The 17,973-nt window shown below is 42.8% G+C and overlaps 1 protein-coding gene across 1 annotated transcript in view; it reads right to left on the bottom strand.

Annotated features, from left to right (window-relative positions):
- The window catches only part of EXOC2 (exocyst complex component 2), a 163,010-nt gene that overhangs the window by 9,326 nt on the left and 135,711 nt on the right, over window positions 1–17,973 (bottom strand). Inside the window, exons 24-25 of the mRNA XM_084796271.1 lie at window positions 2,879–2,934; window positions 178–300 (exon numbers count right to left, since the gene is read on the bottom strand). Coding sequence (XP_084652397.1) covers window positions 178–300; window positions 2,879–2,934 — 179 coding nt within the window. The remainder of the gene's footprint in view (window positions 1–177; window positions 301–2,878; window positions 2,935–17,973) is intronic.

The following is a 17,973-nucleotide window of genomic DNA, read 5'->3' as shown; positions in this document are numbered from 1 at the left end:
GTATACCTGCATGTGTGCATGCACAGTGGGCATAGCTTGTATGTTTGGATGTATGCACATGTTATGTGTATGCTTGTGTTTGTGTATGTGTATGCCTGTGCAATTAGCAAGGGCATCAAAAATACCCGCTGTGTCTCTAAGGCTGGTAGTTAGCACAGAGGTAGATGATTTTGGTACCTGCAGCGCTCCATTTCTGCTGAAGGACGAGACGCACTGCATCAGCCGGCTCAGCTCTTCAGAGACTGCTTCTACCACCCTGGCCAGGACCCGGGGCACCAGTTCTTTAGAAATAGTGAACACCTGATGGGAGGTTTAGAATAAAAACAAGTGTGTTACATACACTTTTCCTAACTTGTGCCTGTCAATAACATAAATGAATAAGTAAATAAATAAGTAAATAAATAACCACATTTCTTAAGTTTTCTAAGCCATAATTTTAAAAAACCAAACTTATGAATGAAAGATACACAGTTATGCATAAGCTTTTGTTTTAAGATTTATTTTATTCTGTATGTGTGAGTGTTTTGCCTACACATATGTGTGCGTACCACATGCAGGCCTGGCACCTGCAGAGGTCAGAAGAAGGCATCAGATGCCCTGGAACTGGAGTGGTTATGAGACACCATGTGGTACTGGGAGCAAACCTATATCTTCTGCAAGAACATCAAGTGCTCTTAACTACTGAACCATCTCTTCAGTCCCCAGAGGTATACTTTAGTTGTACTTACTGACTAATGACAAAACAACTTCTTTTTTATAAATGTATTGCAGATGTAGACTAAAAATTGTTTTGAAAATTTTGTGTTTTTAATGTGTCCTTGTTAAGAAACAAAATCTCTAAAAGGGAAAAAGCCTCTGGATAAGTATTTGCCACAATTCAAAAAGGATTACGTGGACTAGGGCACTGGTGTAGTGGTGTGCACCTGCTATCCTGGCTACTCAAAGAGATGAGTAGGAAGAGCGCTTTGACTCAGGAGGAGTTTGAGTCCAGCTTGGGCAACACAGTGAGAACCTGTGTCTTATAAATAAACATGAGTTTCATTATTTCGTATTGGATAAGCTTTCCAGTTTTACTGTGTACTATCCAGTTTTATTTGATAAACAATTTCTTTCTTAATTTGTGTATTTATCTCTCCCCACACCGTGTGTGTGTGTCTTTGTGCACACACAGGCACATATACCTTGTCATACAAATAGAAGTCAAGGGACAACTTACAGGAATTAGCTCTCTCTTCCACTATGTGGGTTTTGCCGATCAAACTCAGTTCATAAAGCCTGGTTACACATGCTTTATCTACTGAGCCATCTTGGTGGCCCTATTTCAAATTTTAACAAAGTTATATTTGAAGGTTTAGTAAAAAGCTTTACCTTGCTAATTAACAAATTAAAGTATGTTTTCTTTTTAGCTTTGCCTGTTCCCAGTTTGAGGTTCTAGTGTTAATTAAACATGTGTCAACCCAAACAACTTGAGCACTCAACAATTATTTGGGCAATTTAAAATTTTGTCACAAGGTTACTGGGCTAAACTAAAGGGGACTTGAGAGGCTAATACTTAGACAGTTCTCACAGCTGTGGATATGGCTATAGGCAGCCTTCAGGACAGAACCAGAGCGACCCTTAGAGCCCTGATGTCTGCAGTTGCTCAGTTCTCTGCATACAGGATGCTCCTACCCACCACCGATTTCATTTATGCTTTAATCTCAAAAGAAATGGACACAAGAATTACCTCCTAGGGCTGGAGAGATGTCTCAGCAGTTAAGAGCACCGACTGCTCTTCCAGAGACCCTGAGTTCAATTCCCAGCAACCACATGGTGGCTCACAACCATCTATAATATGATCTGATGTGTACTGTATACATAATAAATAAATAGCAACACCAAAAAAAAAAAAAGAAACAAATAATTAAAAAAAAGAATACCTCCTAATTTTAAATAAAATCAGAGTTAAGTCACATAAAATCTTCCCAGAGAGGAGCTCCTGAGCTCCTTTGCTACAAAGTGGACAGTGTAAGAGGAGGAGGTGTCACCTGTTTTCTCTGGCTGTCCTGTCCTTCTGCTTTTGTTGTCCTCATGCATATTTTTAAAGATACCATGATGGCCTCTAAACCTTCTAGAAGAGAAGGCCACATAAGCAACTGCCTGGATGCCTAGAGCTAAGCTGAGGAGGCACCTGATCAACTCTATTAACTGTTTTGACCTTGCTTTGTTTGACAGTTTCCCATCCTTCTGTGAGCCACCCTGAGAGTGCTGGACCTTGAGATCGCTGCATGAAAATGCAGGCAGCAGTGGTGGCTGAGGCACCAAAGGTGGCAGCTTGTTTTCCAGTGTGCCTCAGAAGAGTGACTCCCAATGCCAGATGTCCAGTAAGGATGCCAGCACACCTCACACGGTAACTGTGGGGACAGCTTGTGTGAACCCTGGGCAGCAGCATCTATACACCGAAGCAACAAAACTAATTTACACTGACTTCAGTGTTGCTATAAGGATCACAGAAGATATGTATATTTTCACACAAGCAGACACACTCACACACTCACACGCAAAGATGCAAGCATTTACAGACACAAACACAAGCATATGTACACAGAGACACAAATGCACACCGACACATAGATTCATACACACACATAAGTATGCTCACACATGCATGCACACAGACACACATGCAAAGATACATATGCAAGACACACACACACACACACACACACACACACACACACACACACACACACGCTGAGCTCTATTTTACTTATATGCCCAAGATACATTCTGAAAGGGAAAAAGAGACCCCTCTTTGGTAAAAATAATCCAATTTGCTTCTCTTTCTTTCTTCCCCTTCAATTACCTACTTTCGAAGGAACAGTTAATGACAGCTTACCTCTGCATGCACAGCAATTATATTCACCAATGCTTCTTTTAAATAGTTTCTGACACCTGAAATCAAGATGGGGGAGGGACAGGCACTCAGTGACATCCTCAGCCAGCTCTCTCTCTGCAGCATCAGCAGGCAACTGCCAGAGTGGTCTGAGGTGAGACTGAAAATAACACCATTGCTGTCCATTTCCTTTTGAGATCAAATGGTGAAAGGACTATTTACAGAGAGGTTAAAACCAAAAGAGCTTAAATGAGAAATTTTCTTTCACTCTTTTTCATTCATATCTCGATTTGCTCTGAATTTACTATCAGTTGGCCTCAAAATCCAAACTTTAAAATGTCCTTCTATTTCAGATGCATAGTAGACAAAGTACAGAAGACAAAAAGAGGGTGTTGCAGATGTTAGACACCACAGCATTATAGAGAAAGAAGCTTTGATCCTAAGAAATAACTTTAATTTATTTGTGTGTGTGTGTGTGTGTGTGTGTGTGTGTGTGTGTGTGTGTGTGTGTATGTGCAGGCATGTGTGTGTTTATGTGTACATTGATGTACAGGTGCCTGCTGAGGCTAGAGGGCATCAAATCCATTGGAACTGAAGTCATAGGTAGTTGTAAGCTACACGGCATGGGTACTGGGAACCAAAACAGTCCTCTGTAAGACCAGTAAGTGCCCTAAACTGCTGAGCCATCGCTCCAGCCATGAATGGCTTTCAAAGAAAAAACCTTAAGGTCTTGGAGACCATCCAGTTGGTAAGAGTGCTTCCTGTGCCAGCATGAAGACCCATGCTTGAAACCCAAGTATCCATGTGAAAATGCTAGGCTGGTCAAGGCTGTTTGTGCTTTAACCCCAGTTCCATGGGGGGATGGAGGTAGAGACAGGATGATCACTTGGGCTTCCTGGATGCCAGCCCAGCTGCAGGTTCAGTGACAGACCCTGCCTTAAGGGGATAAGACAGAGGGTGATAGAGCAGGACACATAGGTGTGCGCCCCCATGTGTCCATATACCCTACTACACACACAACTAAAAGCTGTCACGAAATTAGTTAGACCTGATTCTACTTTAAAAAAAAAAAAAGTTAGATTGGACAAAATAGATATCAGACTGTGGGCCAGAATTAATGAGCAGAGCCTGAGTTAGCAGCAGCAACCAGGTCACACTGCTGAGTGTGCGGTCACAGCTTTCTGAACCAACCACCTCCTAGCTGTGACTTTTGCTGAGAAGGCCTTCCCACATATCGAGCAAGTGTAGATTTTGCACCTCTTTAGCCAGGCTGCAGTGAGGATTAACGGTGACCACAGGCACACATCCTACTGTTCACCATCCTCTTAAAGAGACCCTCATTGCCGTGGTGTAAGAAGAACGTGCAGCAGTGTTGTTTTCCTATAACTCCAAAATGACTGCTGTCTTCTGGACTGGGATCGTCTAGACTGTCCTCTAGAATTAACTACAAAGTGAAGGACAGCATTCTCTCAGGATGTCATCCATAGCTTGAACCAGGGACCATTAACTGTAATCATTTTTTTTTCTGTTTTTTTTTTTAGACAAAATCTTGTATGGTCCAAGCTGGTCCTGAACTCACTATGCAGTTGAGGAAGACCTTGAGTTCCTGATCCCTCTGATTCCCTCCCCAAGTGCTGAGGTTACAGCTGCATCACCGAGGGAGGGTCAGGACAGCAGAACACAAGGGATGTATGAAAGTGCAATGCACTAAGTAGTAGAACACAGCAGCTTCTTCCAGTGGAAGTCCAGCCATGCCATGGAGGTTCCCTGTGGGAGCTGGGCCTGCTTCTCTAGACAGCGCCTTGAGCATCACTCTGGGTGTTAGAGCAAAGCACATGCATGTGCACCACTCAAAACCTGGGGCCCAGGGCAGTTTGTGAGGGAGCAGCTCATGCATGTGTATCTCTGTGCACCTAACATGTACAGATACTGAGATCCAAGGCCAGAAGGAGAACAGTGATGCTCTGATGAACCAAGAGTTAAACCTCAGCAGCCTCTGTCATGTGAAACCAGGCTCTGCTGGTGCCACTGCAGTGCAGCTGTCGCAGTGATGACTGAAAATGTAAGGGCAGCTTCACAATCTAAAACACTCTCACGCCAAGTGAGAGTGGGCTGCAGTGCTGACTACTAAGACAAAAATTAAACTTAGACTCAAGCAGGGCAGTCACATGCCCAGTGACCGTATACTAGGAACTCAACTCCCCCTCTGATGCTGGCAGGAACTTTACACTAAGAGTCACCAACAAAGTACCCCACAGCAGAGACAGCCTTGGATTAGTCAACACAATTCTACAGACGCAGCTGTGACAGAGAACAGTAAGGATACCCGTAAGGGATATTTCATCCAAGAGAACATTTCCAACAGAAACTGAAAAAACATGCTTCCCCTGTTAGCTTGACTGCAGGTTTTCCATGAATAGCAGAATTAACCCTAGCTGTGGGGCTACGGGGCATGCTGGAAGAGAGAAGGGATGATAGCCAAGGATGGATACAAACAACTCTAAGCTTAGGCAAGGTGTCAGGCCAGTGACGGGAGAAGGGACAGGCTGATGTTGGTCAGCTCTACAAAGGGCAACCAGCCAGAACTGGATCTTGCTAAAGCAAAGTGTTAACCTCTCAAAGCAACATATACCCTACAGTATAACAACAATTACCAGGCTAAACTGGTTAGAGTGGGGCACGCCCATAATCCTAGAACCCAGGCAGCTGAGGCAGAAGGATTTGAGTCCTTCCTCCTGTTGGGTTACCATATCCAACTTCGATAGAATAGTTTTTGCTTCATCTTATGTTTTATTTTATTTTGTCATGTTTGGTTGTTATCTTTTAAAAGCCTGTTGTTTCCTCTTTTTTATTTTAAATTATGTGTTTATTCATTAGTATTTTTATACGGTCATAAGTCAAAAGCTTTTCTGGTAATGTCATAGAAAATATTCACATGAGAGACAGAATGGGAGCGGTTCTGGGGGGGGGGTGAGACACTGGGAGGAATGAAGCAAGGGGAAACTATAATCAGGATATACTGAGGAAAGAATCTATTTTCAATAAAAGAAAAGTACTGAAAATACTGAACCCCGGGCTTTCTCTTCCCAAAGAGCAACTCACTACATTAACCAAGAGTCTTTTACTGCCAAGTGAATTAATATATTCATTTAAAGGAAGTGGCTACACATACTCCCTCATTTGTTAACACAGATTTCCTAGGGTTCTCTTATGCGGTGGACTAGTAGGTACATGCCCAGCATTGGGCCTTTTTAGTGGAACATGCTGATGGTCCCACAAAGAAGACCAAATAGTTACTACAAGTGTGATCACAATTTACTGCAGTTGGTTTGCGTCTATAATTACATATAGCAAATTCATACATGACAGTTATATGAAAGGGTTTTATGTGGCAAAGAAAGGCAGTTTAAAATAATTTGTAGGTGTGTTTTGTTGCTCTCTTCTTTTGGTGTCACTCTCAGCTGGTTGAACACTAGTACTGAGGTAAAAAGCAACCCAAAGTGTCAGCCCAGGGATCATCTACGCTTGGAGATGGCCACTCGGCCTGACCCCTCACTGGTGGCAAGCAGCTGGCAAGCGTGCTTTTTGCTGGCTGGGCAAAGAAAATGTACAACAACTGGGCTTCCAAACCCAGAGACTGCTCGCCCAGAGATAGAGTCAACCCGTCGCAAGTGTAGAATATGGAAAGCATCAATACAAGCATATTTCCCTGTCATTATTCCCGAAGTAAAGGCCTTTAACAGATATCCGTGTTTGTCAGCATTAGGAATCTAGCAGTGACTTACAGCTGAGGGAGGACATTCAGAGTTCTGTGTAGTTCTGTGCCTTTTCGCAGAATGGAACAAGATTCTGAGGCCCTTGTGTCTGCACTAGGGAAGCTGTGGCAGATGGAGTTTGGAATGAGGGGCTGGCCCTCGCCTGTGGCCTCAGGGATCTAAGCCTGCCATCTCTCCCTTCATTGAGGAGTGGTACAAGGAAAGGAAGGCCGAAGCTGAGGAAGATGTCACCTGAGGAAGATCCCAGGGAAACTGTACAGATACTCACTGCCTAAAACAAATGCTAGGATGGATTTCAAAAGTCCCTGGCTTTGGTGCCAGCGGGCAGGACCAGAATTTGATTTTTGATGAAGAGGCTATTTTTACAGGGTAGGTGACTATGAGGGAGGAACCACACTGTCATCTACTCTGGTGGCAAATGTTGTTTTCTCTTGTCACATTTTATTTTATTTTAACATTATTAACAATGACAGTTGCTAATTACTTTTTATGTTCCTTGAAGTGACAAAAAGTACATCTAAGATCCAAATTCTGGTTTGTCAATCAGTAACTACATGACCTCAGATGACAACTCAGTTTGCCTCTCAAGTGACTGCCAATTCTGAAAGGCAGCAATTACAGTGCGTCCTTTGCTAACAAAGCCATTTTCAAAATGCTGTTTATTCTCTCATTCTTCAACAGTGTCCATACCCTGTGTGAACACCACCAGTGTGGTGTAGGAAGTGGGCAGAACAAACACAGCTTGCAGCCCCAAGAGAGACCAGACTTTTGTGGGTCTCAACAAGGACATACATGGCAAGGATACAGCCTTAGATAAGACATAGACAGCTGGCTAACAGGCACTGAGTATAAAACGCACTAATTACAGCTGTGTCTTCTGAAACTCCAGGTGGACAAGTGCAAACTATAACACACTGTGACTGCCGTCCAGCTGCACATGAGGTTCTTCTGAGCAAGCAGACAGGAATCAGTTAACCACTGAAAACTTGTTAGTACTATATGGTGGCAGCAGGCAGTTGCCATGCCGTGCAGCGTGGCTGCAGTGGGGTCTGACAGGGCTCTGTCTGTGACAGTCTCACACCAAGGCTGCTCTGTGCATTCACCTGGCTTCACCACTAGATTTTTAGGGCTGAACCGTCTAAATAAACTGTTGAGTGGAGAATGCATCAGTAATTAGAGGAAAACTGAACCACTTGTAAGCTTTATATGATCCACAGTCCAAGAGGCTCAGCTTTCAGCAGGGCTAACTAGAGACCCGCGTGTCTGTTATGGGGAGCTGTCTTCTGGCAGGCCACCTTCCTTTTCATAGGAGACAGGAAAGCAAGGACAGTCTTTCTGGTTAAGCAGCAGGCTCCACTTAGACATACAATTAGAGAAAGCAGAGCAGAATGCAATGCTGCTGAGGCTCAACCAACTTGCTTTCCAAACAAGCTTTGCTCTTCTGGTGACAGCTTGTCCCAAGCAGTAGGTACTGTTTTGCTCAGAGCCCACAATGTACGAGCCACCATGGCAATGCTCAGGGAGATAAGAACACAGTGGGTGCACCTTGTGTGTGTCAGAAGACCTGGGTTTTGGTCTGCACTCCAATGGCAGGAAGCCATCAAGTGTACAGTACAGTCCTGATTAGGAAAGGGGGCAGCAGCGTTGACAGTGTGACAGTGTACAAGGTCCGGGGGGAGGTGGGGGGGGGTCACGGGGACTGACTTGCTTCTTGGAGTTGCAGGAAAGTGCCAGGTTATTATGATGATGTAGCTGTGAGTGTTGTTTTTAAAAGAGCTCTACTTAGATAAACCCCCACAACTTTCCATGTTATTTAAGTGAAGGATTGAGAAGCCATTTCTGAGCATTCATAATATCGACCTTCTCTGCTCTGAATATGAAATTAGAATGTGTCATGATATTTGACCAGCAAAGTGTCCCCACCCACACAGTATGAACCCAGACGATCACTTAGCAATTAATCTAGAAGCCTACTGTGGAAATTCCCCAAGGAGAACACAGAGTTTGCCTCTCCTCTGAGCAAGGTCCCGTAGGCTGCTGCTTGCATGGTGGGCTTCCGGTTAGAGAGTCTTTGTGATCTGAGATCCCCCACAAGGGAGACAGTGTTTGCACACTTCAGTTCTGGTCAGCTTGTCAGTTTCTTCTTTTTTGAGCAGAGAGGTCACATGATTTTGGGGATAGGTACACTATTGTTTAAAATACATAGTGGGAGCCTAATATTAGTATTCTGTGCGAAGCACCATTTCAGGTCCTGAGGAAAACACGAGAGACCTTCTCCAGAGCTGAGAGAGGCAACGCCCAGGTTCAATATAATAACTTATATTATATCTCTTACATATAAGAAAAAGAGCAAACTAAAGTATTCTTAGACAGGAAAACAGCTATACGACATAACACTACTCAGGTGAACAGTAAAGCCTCATTTGGCAAAGACAAGACTGCTCTGCATGAGAAGAGCGTCACTGTAACAAATGACCCCATCCCTTGTTAAAGGGACCTGGTGTTCCTGTGTCCATTTCACAAGAATGCTTCCTACTCACAATGTGATACTGCAATGTGTACTGCAATGGAAAGTGTTTAAAGGGCACCTGAAAGTCAGGAAGGTATCTGAGGTTTGAGTTCTTAATGCACAGTGCATGCTTACAGTGTTATGCAGACAGATTTGATTCTTTTCATTAACAATATGAACAAGCTGCTAGGCGAACTGCTGAGGATGTGCTCCATGGGAGAACACACTACTGAATGATCAAGGCTTTCTTCTTCTTTTTTTAATTTTGAAATTTTAAAAATTAAATGTCTGCTGGAAAAATAAATGTAGAAATATAGGTTTATTTAATAACAACTAAATGTTGTCTTTACCACTTTCCCCAGGAAAATGACACCTGACAATTTGATATATTCTTCAGACTTTTGCCCAGGAATATATTTTTAAAAAGAAAGAGGCTATGTTACTATTCTCTTGTTAAAACTTCATTATATAACACTCTTAAAAACCATAAAAACAGTCTGCTCTTTATAACAGAGCTGGATCTTCAGCAATGCAGGCAGAATATGGCCTCCCATGCACTCCTGCTCCCACTAAGAATAGCAGCTTTCCAGGCACTGACCCTCTAGAGGGGTACAGCTGACACACTGAAGGCCCTAGCACCACACCCTAGACCCAGAGGCCATGGTCTGCATTAGGGACATTATTGGAGGTGCACATTTTGTTGGTTTAGTGGTGTATACTTACTGCTAGACAGTGACGTGGACAGTCTTTACTCCCTGAAATGTCACTGCTGCCTCTCTCCTTCACGTTGCCCTCTCCAGTAACCCTAAAGCCACTAAGCTTTCTCTCCTTCCACTGTTCTGCCCTTTCCAGAATGTAATAATTTGGGGTCATACAGTATGTAGTCCTTGTAGACCAGATGGCCCTGAACTTTCAGTAATCCTCCTGCCTCAGTATTCTGAGTACTTCTTAAATAGCTACTTGACAAAACTTTTCATTGAAACAATCAAGTAGAATTTTAAGCAAAATTTAAAGGTCAAAAAAGATGTGTCAAAGACACGCAGACACCTCTGCCTGTATGAAGTCTCGGAAGGAGCTACAGAAAGCACGCTGTGCTATGTGAGCCTGTACCAAGAACGCAGATCTCCCTTCCCAGGAAGCACTTCCTGGCAGAACTGACAGGACTTCTCTACAGACAGCTCACTCAGGGTACTCTGCCTAATGTTGTTTTGACACACGGCACTCCCCAGCAGTACTTCAAGAAAGCGAACTGGAAAGTCTGGAGACAACCTACTTCATATACCACATTTCCTGTTTTTAACCCCTGTGCCCTAAATCAGTTAGCGCTCCTAGTCTACTGACAAAAATAGATCGAAAAATACTATAAATATCCCACAATGTACTTTTTAAAATTGTCAAACTGAAACAATACATGAAAGAAGCCTGAGGCCTTTTTTTTCAAGTAAATTATCTATTCAATTATACTTTAAAGACATAAAGATCACCACCGCCTGTTCTTTGTTAAAAAAAAAAAAAAGGTAGTCAGAAACAGTATCAATATTTGGCATAACAGACAAAAGAGCCTAAATATTACATAATACAATAAGCTTCTGTTGGCATAGAGAAAGCAAGTTTCTGTTGGAAGTACGGGTCTTCCTGTCTTAGTGCACATTCCCATACTGCAATGTGTTTAAATGTGTACCCACGGGCAAGGTAGCCTTCCTGTGAGTGTGTGAATAACTTCTGCCTCTACAGTGTTCTATTTTCTATTCCAGGATTTTTTCCTCCTATCAATACGCTGTCCTACTGATAATTATGGTGGGTTTCATAGGAGAAGTTGAAACCATTTAGAAAACACAAAATACTATCTGCAATGAAAATGCTAATGAGTTCATGGTTTATTTTATATCCATATATATATATATACATATACATAATTCAATGACACTTAACATCAATAAACTGTATAGACAAACAGCTTTCAAGACTTAAAAACAGGCAAGGGTGACAGATATTGATTTTCATTCAGAAATTTAGACCCAACAAGATAGAAAAGATGTTTACTTCAAGTCTGCCAAATACAAATAGCCAAATCAGCATGAATGTAACATTTATATAATTCCTGATTGTGTCATGGTTCTTCCTGATATATGTAGTTTATTTTATTCATGTGTAATAATATAAATGTATATGTTTTTAAAAAACAGGCAAGGGGAGCATAAGCCCCTCTTTTTAGAAACTTACTTGATGCATAAAATGGACCACAAATCATACTAATGTAACATGTTACAGGACACTTTGTTCAATTAGCACACAAAGTCATTTCATCCTTCATAAACCAGATGTGCCGAACTTTAGACTTAAAAGGAGATAGTAGGAACTAAGTAAACTGCCTTGTTTCAATTAGTCTTTACACACACACACACACATACACACACCAAATTTTTCATTAGAAAGCAGCCTCTATAAAAAGCCTGCCTTAGAAACAGACCGGCATCACAGTCTGATTCCTGAGCATGGACTGTGACCCTGACCAGTTAGTTCTTGTTCAGTGTTCAAATAAACTTCCATCAGGCCTGAGCGGGGGACGGTGGAGAAAAAAGAAAAAAGAAAAGAAAGAAAGTAGCCCCAATTGGAAAAGTGAAAGTAATAAGAAAATACAAATCATTCTCTACATGCAAATGAATGTTTTGTATTCACACTGTGAACTACCTACTTCTGGACATAATATTGCATCAATAAGGACTGTTCAGTTTTCAAAATCTCAAGGCGAGTAATTTAAAGACAGGATGATTTCAATAGAATTGAAACCCCTGATGCTTGGGATGGAAGCGCTACTGGGAAGCAGGCTAAGGAGCTGTTTCCTCTGGGATAAAATGTGAATCACGGGAGCATGTCCACGGCCTGGCACCTGCACACAGAAGGTGCAGACCTGCTTGTACCATCTGACAGGGCTTGTGACAACAGGGAGTGGCAAGGCTGCCCCAGGACTGGACTAGACTGTGGAGCATAGAAGGAACTAGGTGCACCCTCATCCTCAACACCTAGTTCCATGTGCTGATCTTTGATAAGAAGTAGAAGCCCACTGTTGTAATTTTAGTCATTAAAACAAAGGAGAGATCTGCAAACTAAAAACTTTTAGTCTTTAACAATGAAAGTCAATAGCTATGAGTTACTCAAATCTCATGTCCATGATAAGAAACCCAAGTAGAAGTGACTGGCTCTAGAGTTCTAATGTTTTGTACAAGCCACTCGTCTGATCAGAGTAGTAAAGCCACAAAGTGCTGGCTTTGCATCCTGTCGAATCCAATGGCACAAGCAGGAGGCCGACTAGGAAGGACAGGATTGTGGGTTTGAGTGTGTGTCTCCAGCTCCCACGAGCTGTCTGCCTGCCCTAGTCTGTACTTACAGAGCCACGATAACAGGTCTCAGAGATGGTTCTGACTGAACACAAGACACACAGCCCAAGAGTAGCAAGAGATTTTTCAAGACACAAGAGGGGTCAGCTCCTCATTTCATTCATAGGATTTTATTTCTGACTCCTTAAAATGCAATCTTCCTTCACATGTAAAAATTCAAATGGCCATTTCACTCCAACCACTGAGCTGCTCCCTGTCCTCATATAAGGCCTGGTGCTCCTGTCACTCTGCCGAATGCATCCTGAGTGTCCTGCAATAGCTCAATGCAGATTTTTAATGCCAAAGAGTGCAATGCCTTTACTGTCCCTGGTATTTTGCCATTCCTATGAGGGACTTGTGGTAGCACCCCAAGGTGATTTAAGACATTATATCTGCCAGCAGGAGACATAATCTAAGAAACGTTTTTGAAATCTATGGGATTGTTCAAATCAAAGGCAAACAAAATTTACCCCTCTTAATATACATATATTTATATCTAAAGCTATAACATGATCTAAATAGAAAACATTTATTTTATAAAAATGTGTCACACGATATGTCCAAGACTGGTAACGGGGTCCAGTCAATTTGGTGGCTCTGGTCCAGATTCAGGAAGTCCACTGCAGCACAAACTTCCATGACAACAGACACAGGCAAATCCAGCAGAGCCCTCCCCCAGGAGGGAGCAGGCATCCAGTCAGCAGCAGCAGATGGCTCCATACTTACACAGCATGAGAAGTATTCCAAAGTTAATATTTAAATCATATGAAGGTCTGATTAAGTCCACTTTATTTTGCTGCCCAGATTTAGTGGCTTTCATAACTGAGAAACTATCCCACTAAGAAATGTGTACTTTTACCTCTCATTAAATCACTATCCTTGGCTGTTAGGGTCTTTCAGAGGAGTTTTTCCTTCTGTCTTAAAGTAAAGTATAACTACTACATAATGAACTATGTGATTCCTTTGTATACCATTTGATTTTTCACATGCATACACAACATACAGCCCACATGTACTGGCAAGATAAAGAAGGCAAACAGGATTTCCAGTAGACTGGAGCAGCCCTTTCCTGCCACCTATCTCTGTGAACATGCACACACACTCACATTCATGAGTGAACATGCACATGCTGATGTGTAGTGGGTGGTTACTGCATACTCACATGCTGACCTGTAGGGCATGTTCACTGCACACACACAGGCTGATCTGTAGTGGGTGGTCACTGCACACACACACACACACACACACACACACACACACACACACACACACGCTGATCTGTAGTGGGCAGTCACTGTTCACAAGCTTGCTTGTTCACATGGCTACTGCACATGCCATTCTCGAGGCTGGGTAGCCAGTTGCTGGTGAGCAGCTGGGCAGCAGGGATACAGTCCCACCTGAAGCACAGCTTCATTAAATAGTTTACTTTCAAGGCTGTTCCATGTGGGCTCTCATATATACAAGTAGCACTGCCTCTAATGAAAACAAAACAGAACTGCCAGACCTTCTTTTTTTGCTATACCCCTTCTCAGCACAATATAAAAACATAAGTCATCGCACCAAGCAACAAAGAAGAGAAATAAAAGCCCAAGAATACAAACCATTTTTCTTTTCTTTAACACTACCCAAGAGCAGGGTACAAGATATTACATTTTTTCATCTCCATCCTATTTAAAGTTTGTGAAGACAGTTTCTGTGATTTTATAAAACCTATTATTAACACACAAACTTGCTAACATGATATGCAGTCTTCAGAAAATTCTTAAAAGTCCTTGTCATCATAATCACAGGTTGTCGAAGCATTTGCAACCAGAAATGACAGCAACTTCAAAAAGCAAGAATGGGTTTTCAAGTATATCATATTTATGAATTTACTGTGATTGTCACTCAAAAATTCTGATTATTAGTGTACGGTGTTATCAGAAAATTGAAGTCAATTGATTAAAAAAAAAAGGCACACCTGAGCACTCTGCACAATAGACGTTGTACTAACATTCTTTAACTTGCTCTGATAGACACAAACTGCTTCATTTTGTTCCAAATGCTTAAGACATAGCCACTTGCTGAGTTTTTTATTTTAAATATCTTTTCTTTCTTTCTTTCTTTCTTTCTTTCTTTCTTTCTTTCTTTCTTCCTTCCTTCCTTCCTTTCTTTCTTTCTTTCTTCTTATACAATGCAGTGTTCAGACAAATTTTAAAAAGCACTTTTTGTATCTACTCTTGTGTATGTGTCCGTGTGGTCAAGGACACTTGTAAGAGTGGTCCTCTCCCTCTGTCACTTGGGCCTGGGGACTGAACTCAGGATGCCAGGCTAAGCCATCTTCCTGCCCCTTAGGCACACTAACTAGCTTGCTGATAACGGTATTTTTGGAGAAGCCAAAAGAGGGAAATTCCAGGAAACCCTGGTCTAGAGAACATCTCAACTATGAAAGGAGGGGTGTCCAAGGTTTTTCTGCCACCTCAGACCTCTAACTTTTTCCTTCAATGGATTTCTAGGAAATATTCAAGATCTTGTTTTGAAAGGTGCAGAAGTTGGCACCCTACTCTTCAGAATCTTGACGGCTAATTACTGTGCTATGCAGGTGGATTGTGGTGCTTAGCTGGAGAGAGCAGAAGAATTCTCCAAGTGACTGCTTCATACGAAGCACCTTTATCTGTGGTGCCAGAGGACACATATGCAAAGGCAACTCTAACCTGAGTAGGGACTGTTCTGTGGTTTAACACGCTTAAAAAATCCTATCAGCTGCTCACTTTCACTAAGAGGACTAGGTCTCTGGGTCTTCTATCCAAAAACAGGCCATTCACAGATATGCAGCTAATGGTTTACCAGAGCACCTCGCCCCTCGCCCCCCTCCCTGCATTTTCATACCTCAGGGCTCTCAGGAAGCTGACACACTGGGGAAAATTTTCAAGAGAGTCCTGCGCCATACCCACAGGGTCCCAGATTCAAGATGGATTGTACAAGAAAGGCAGAGAGAAGCAGAGGGTAAAAAAAGAATCTTTTCGGGAGGCAGAGGCAGGCGGATCGCTGTGAGTTCGAGGCCAGCCTGGTCTACAAAGCGAGTCCAGGACAGCCAAGGCTACACAGAGAAACCCTGTCTCAAAAAACCAAAAAAAAAAAAAAAAAAAAAAAAAAAAAAAAGAATCTTTAAATGTATTTTGAAGGGGAAGTGATGGGAACCAATAGTCGTATCTTAAACAAACAAACAAACAAACAAACAAACAAAGAAGTTAAGCAATGGAAGCTCCATTCTGAATTAATCATCCTTAAAGGGGACCACGGGGAGGGGGGGCTCTAGAGAGGAGGATAACAGTTACTACAAAGAATGGGGGAAATGGGCAATTTTAACTGGGGAGGGGGGCAGTCCAGAGGGAGAGGGAGAGAAGACAGATAAACAGTTTCAAGGATGTTTGAAAAAGCAATAGGGAATCATATTATTTTATTTAGAAATACATGTATAATATAAACACACACTCATATACATATATGAATTTATGCCACTTGGGGTGATAGTGCTCTCTCCAAGAGCCATAAACTATCTAAAAACACCCTTGTGATAGCCATGGAAATCCTCCCTTAAAAGTAGCTGGCCATACAAGATGTTCAGGGACAAAGATGGAGCAAAGACTGAAGGAATGGCCAACCAAAGACTTGGCCTACTTGAGACCCATCCCATGACAGAGAGCCAATCTCTGACACTATTAATGTTACTCTGCTATACTTGCAGACAGGAGCCTAGCATTACTCCTCTGAGAGACTTCATCCAGCAGCTGATGGAAACAGACAGAGACCTACAGCCAATCCTTAGACAGAGGTCAGGGAGTCCCGTGAAAGAGTTGGGGAAACCATGGAGGGAGCTGGAGGGGTCAAGGGCTCCATGAGCACACCTATGGAGTTAACTAGCCTGGACCCATGGGGGCTGAACCACCAACCAAAGAGCATAAATGGACTGGTTATAGGCCCCCTGCACATAGAACAGATGCACAGCTTGTTCTTCATGTGGGTCCCCAACAGCTGGAGTGGGGGCCCTCTCTGAATCTGATACCTCCCTTTGGATCCTGTTCCCTTACCCAGGCTGCCTTATCTGGTCTCAGTAGGAAAGGATGCACCTAGTTCTATAGCGACTTAATGTGCCAAGGTGGGTTGGTACCTGTGGAGGACCTCTGAGGAAGAGAGGGGAAAATGGGAGGAAGGAGTACAAGGGGGAGGACTGGGAGGAGAGGAGGAGGAGGAGCTGCAACCAGGATGTAAAGTGAATAACTAAGTCAATTAAAAAACAAAAAACAAAAAACAAAAAAACCCACAAACCAAAGAGGACAAGAAGTTGCGAGGGGAACAAAATGGGGAGGGAGTCTGCGGGGAGTCTCAGGGGGAAATATCACTAAAATATATTGTACATGCACATGAAAGTCTCAAGGAATAAATGGAAATTATATTAACACACACACACACACACACACACACACACACACACACACACACACACACACACGGTGTTGGTCAGGGGAACTGAAGAGACTCCTAAAACAATGTAGCCTATTAACGTAGCTCTTGGTTGCTTCCCAGAACTTAAAGGTAAACTCCTATTGGCAAGACACTGACATCTCAAACACAGGACTTGGAGAAACTGAGGTGGAACTAACCTGATAGGCTGCACCCTGAAGACTAACTCTCATAGTACCAGAAGGTGCTATGCAAGCTGCCGAGAGAGAAAAGTAATCAGTAGTCCTGTACAGTGGTAAAGCCTACAATGACCAGCACAGCAAACCAGCCCTAATCATGAAATAGAAGTGCTTTTGTCTTGGGTGTAACCAACAGCTGTCTAACCACACATAATGTGCCTGGTACTGTAAACCTAGCCAACTACCAGTGGCTGGAGGGGACATAGACTCTAGGAGAGAACCGGCTGTTTTCCTAAACCAATATAATTTCTATCTGCTTTCTAAATACTTACACCCACAGGTAGGGACAGCTCGCATCCCCCAGCGTGCACACACATGCACACTTCTTTTTGCAACAGATGAAGACTATTACAGAAATCCAAAACTAGTCAAAACGCAAAGAGTGAGGCCCAGCCCCAGCGGATACAGCCACAATGCACGCCTTCACCTAAGGCTCAGGGCACGTGGTAGAAGTAGGGTGGAAAGGCTGTGAGAAGCAGAGGACTAAGATGCCTGCTGCTAGAGTGTCATTTAGACATGACAAGGAAGCTGTCCCTATGAGGGCTCAGCAGTGTGCCTGCCTGACACACCTTCATGTTTATAATACCAGCTGACACGCCAACACGAATGGGGGAAGTTACACAAGACATTTACAGCTGTCAGGAGAAGGACAATCAGTCTTCTTCATGGATGAGCCTCCTGGAAAGTTACCCAAGTGGTGAGCCCCAAACACATTTGTACTAAATGGAATATATATTAGATAATAATTAAAGAA

Source organism: Acomys minous (genome assembly GCF_964271855.1).
Source record: "Acomys minous genome assembly, chromosome: 9".
NCBI lineage: Eukaryota > Metazoa > Chordata > Mammalia > Rodentia > Muridae > Acomys > Acomys minous.
Note: the sequence above shows the minus strand (reverse complement) of the source record. Positions and strands in the feature narration are given on the sequence as shown.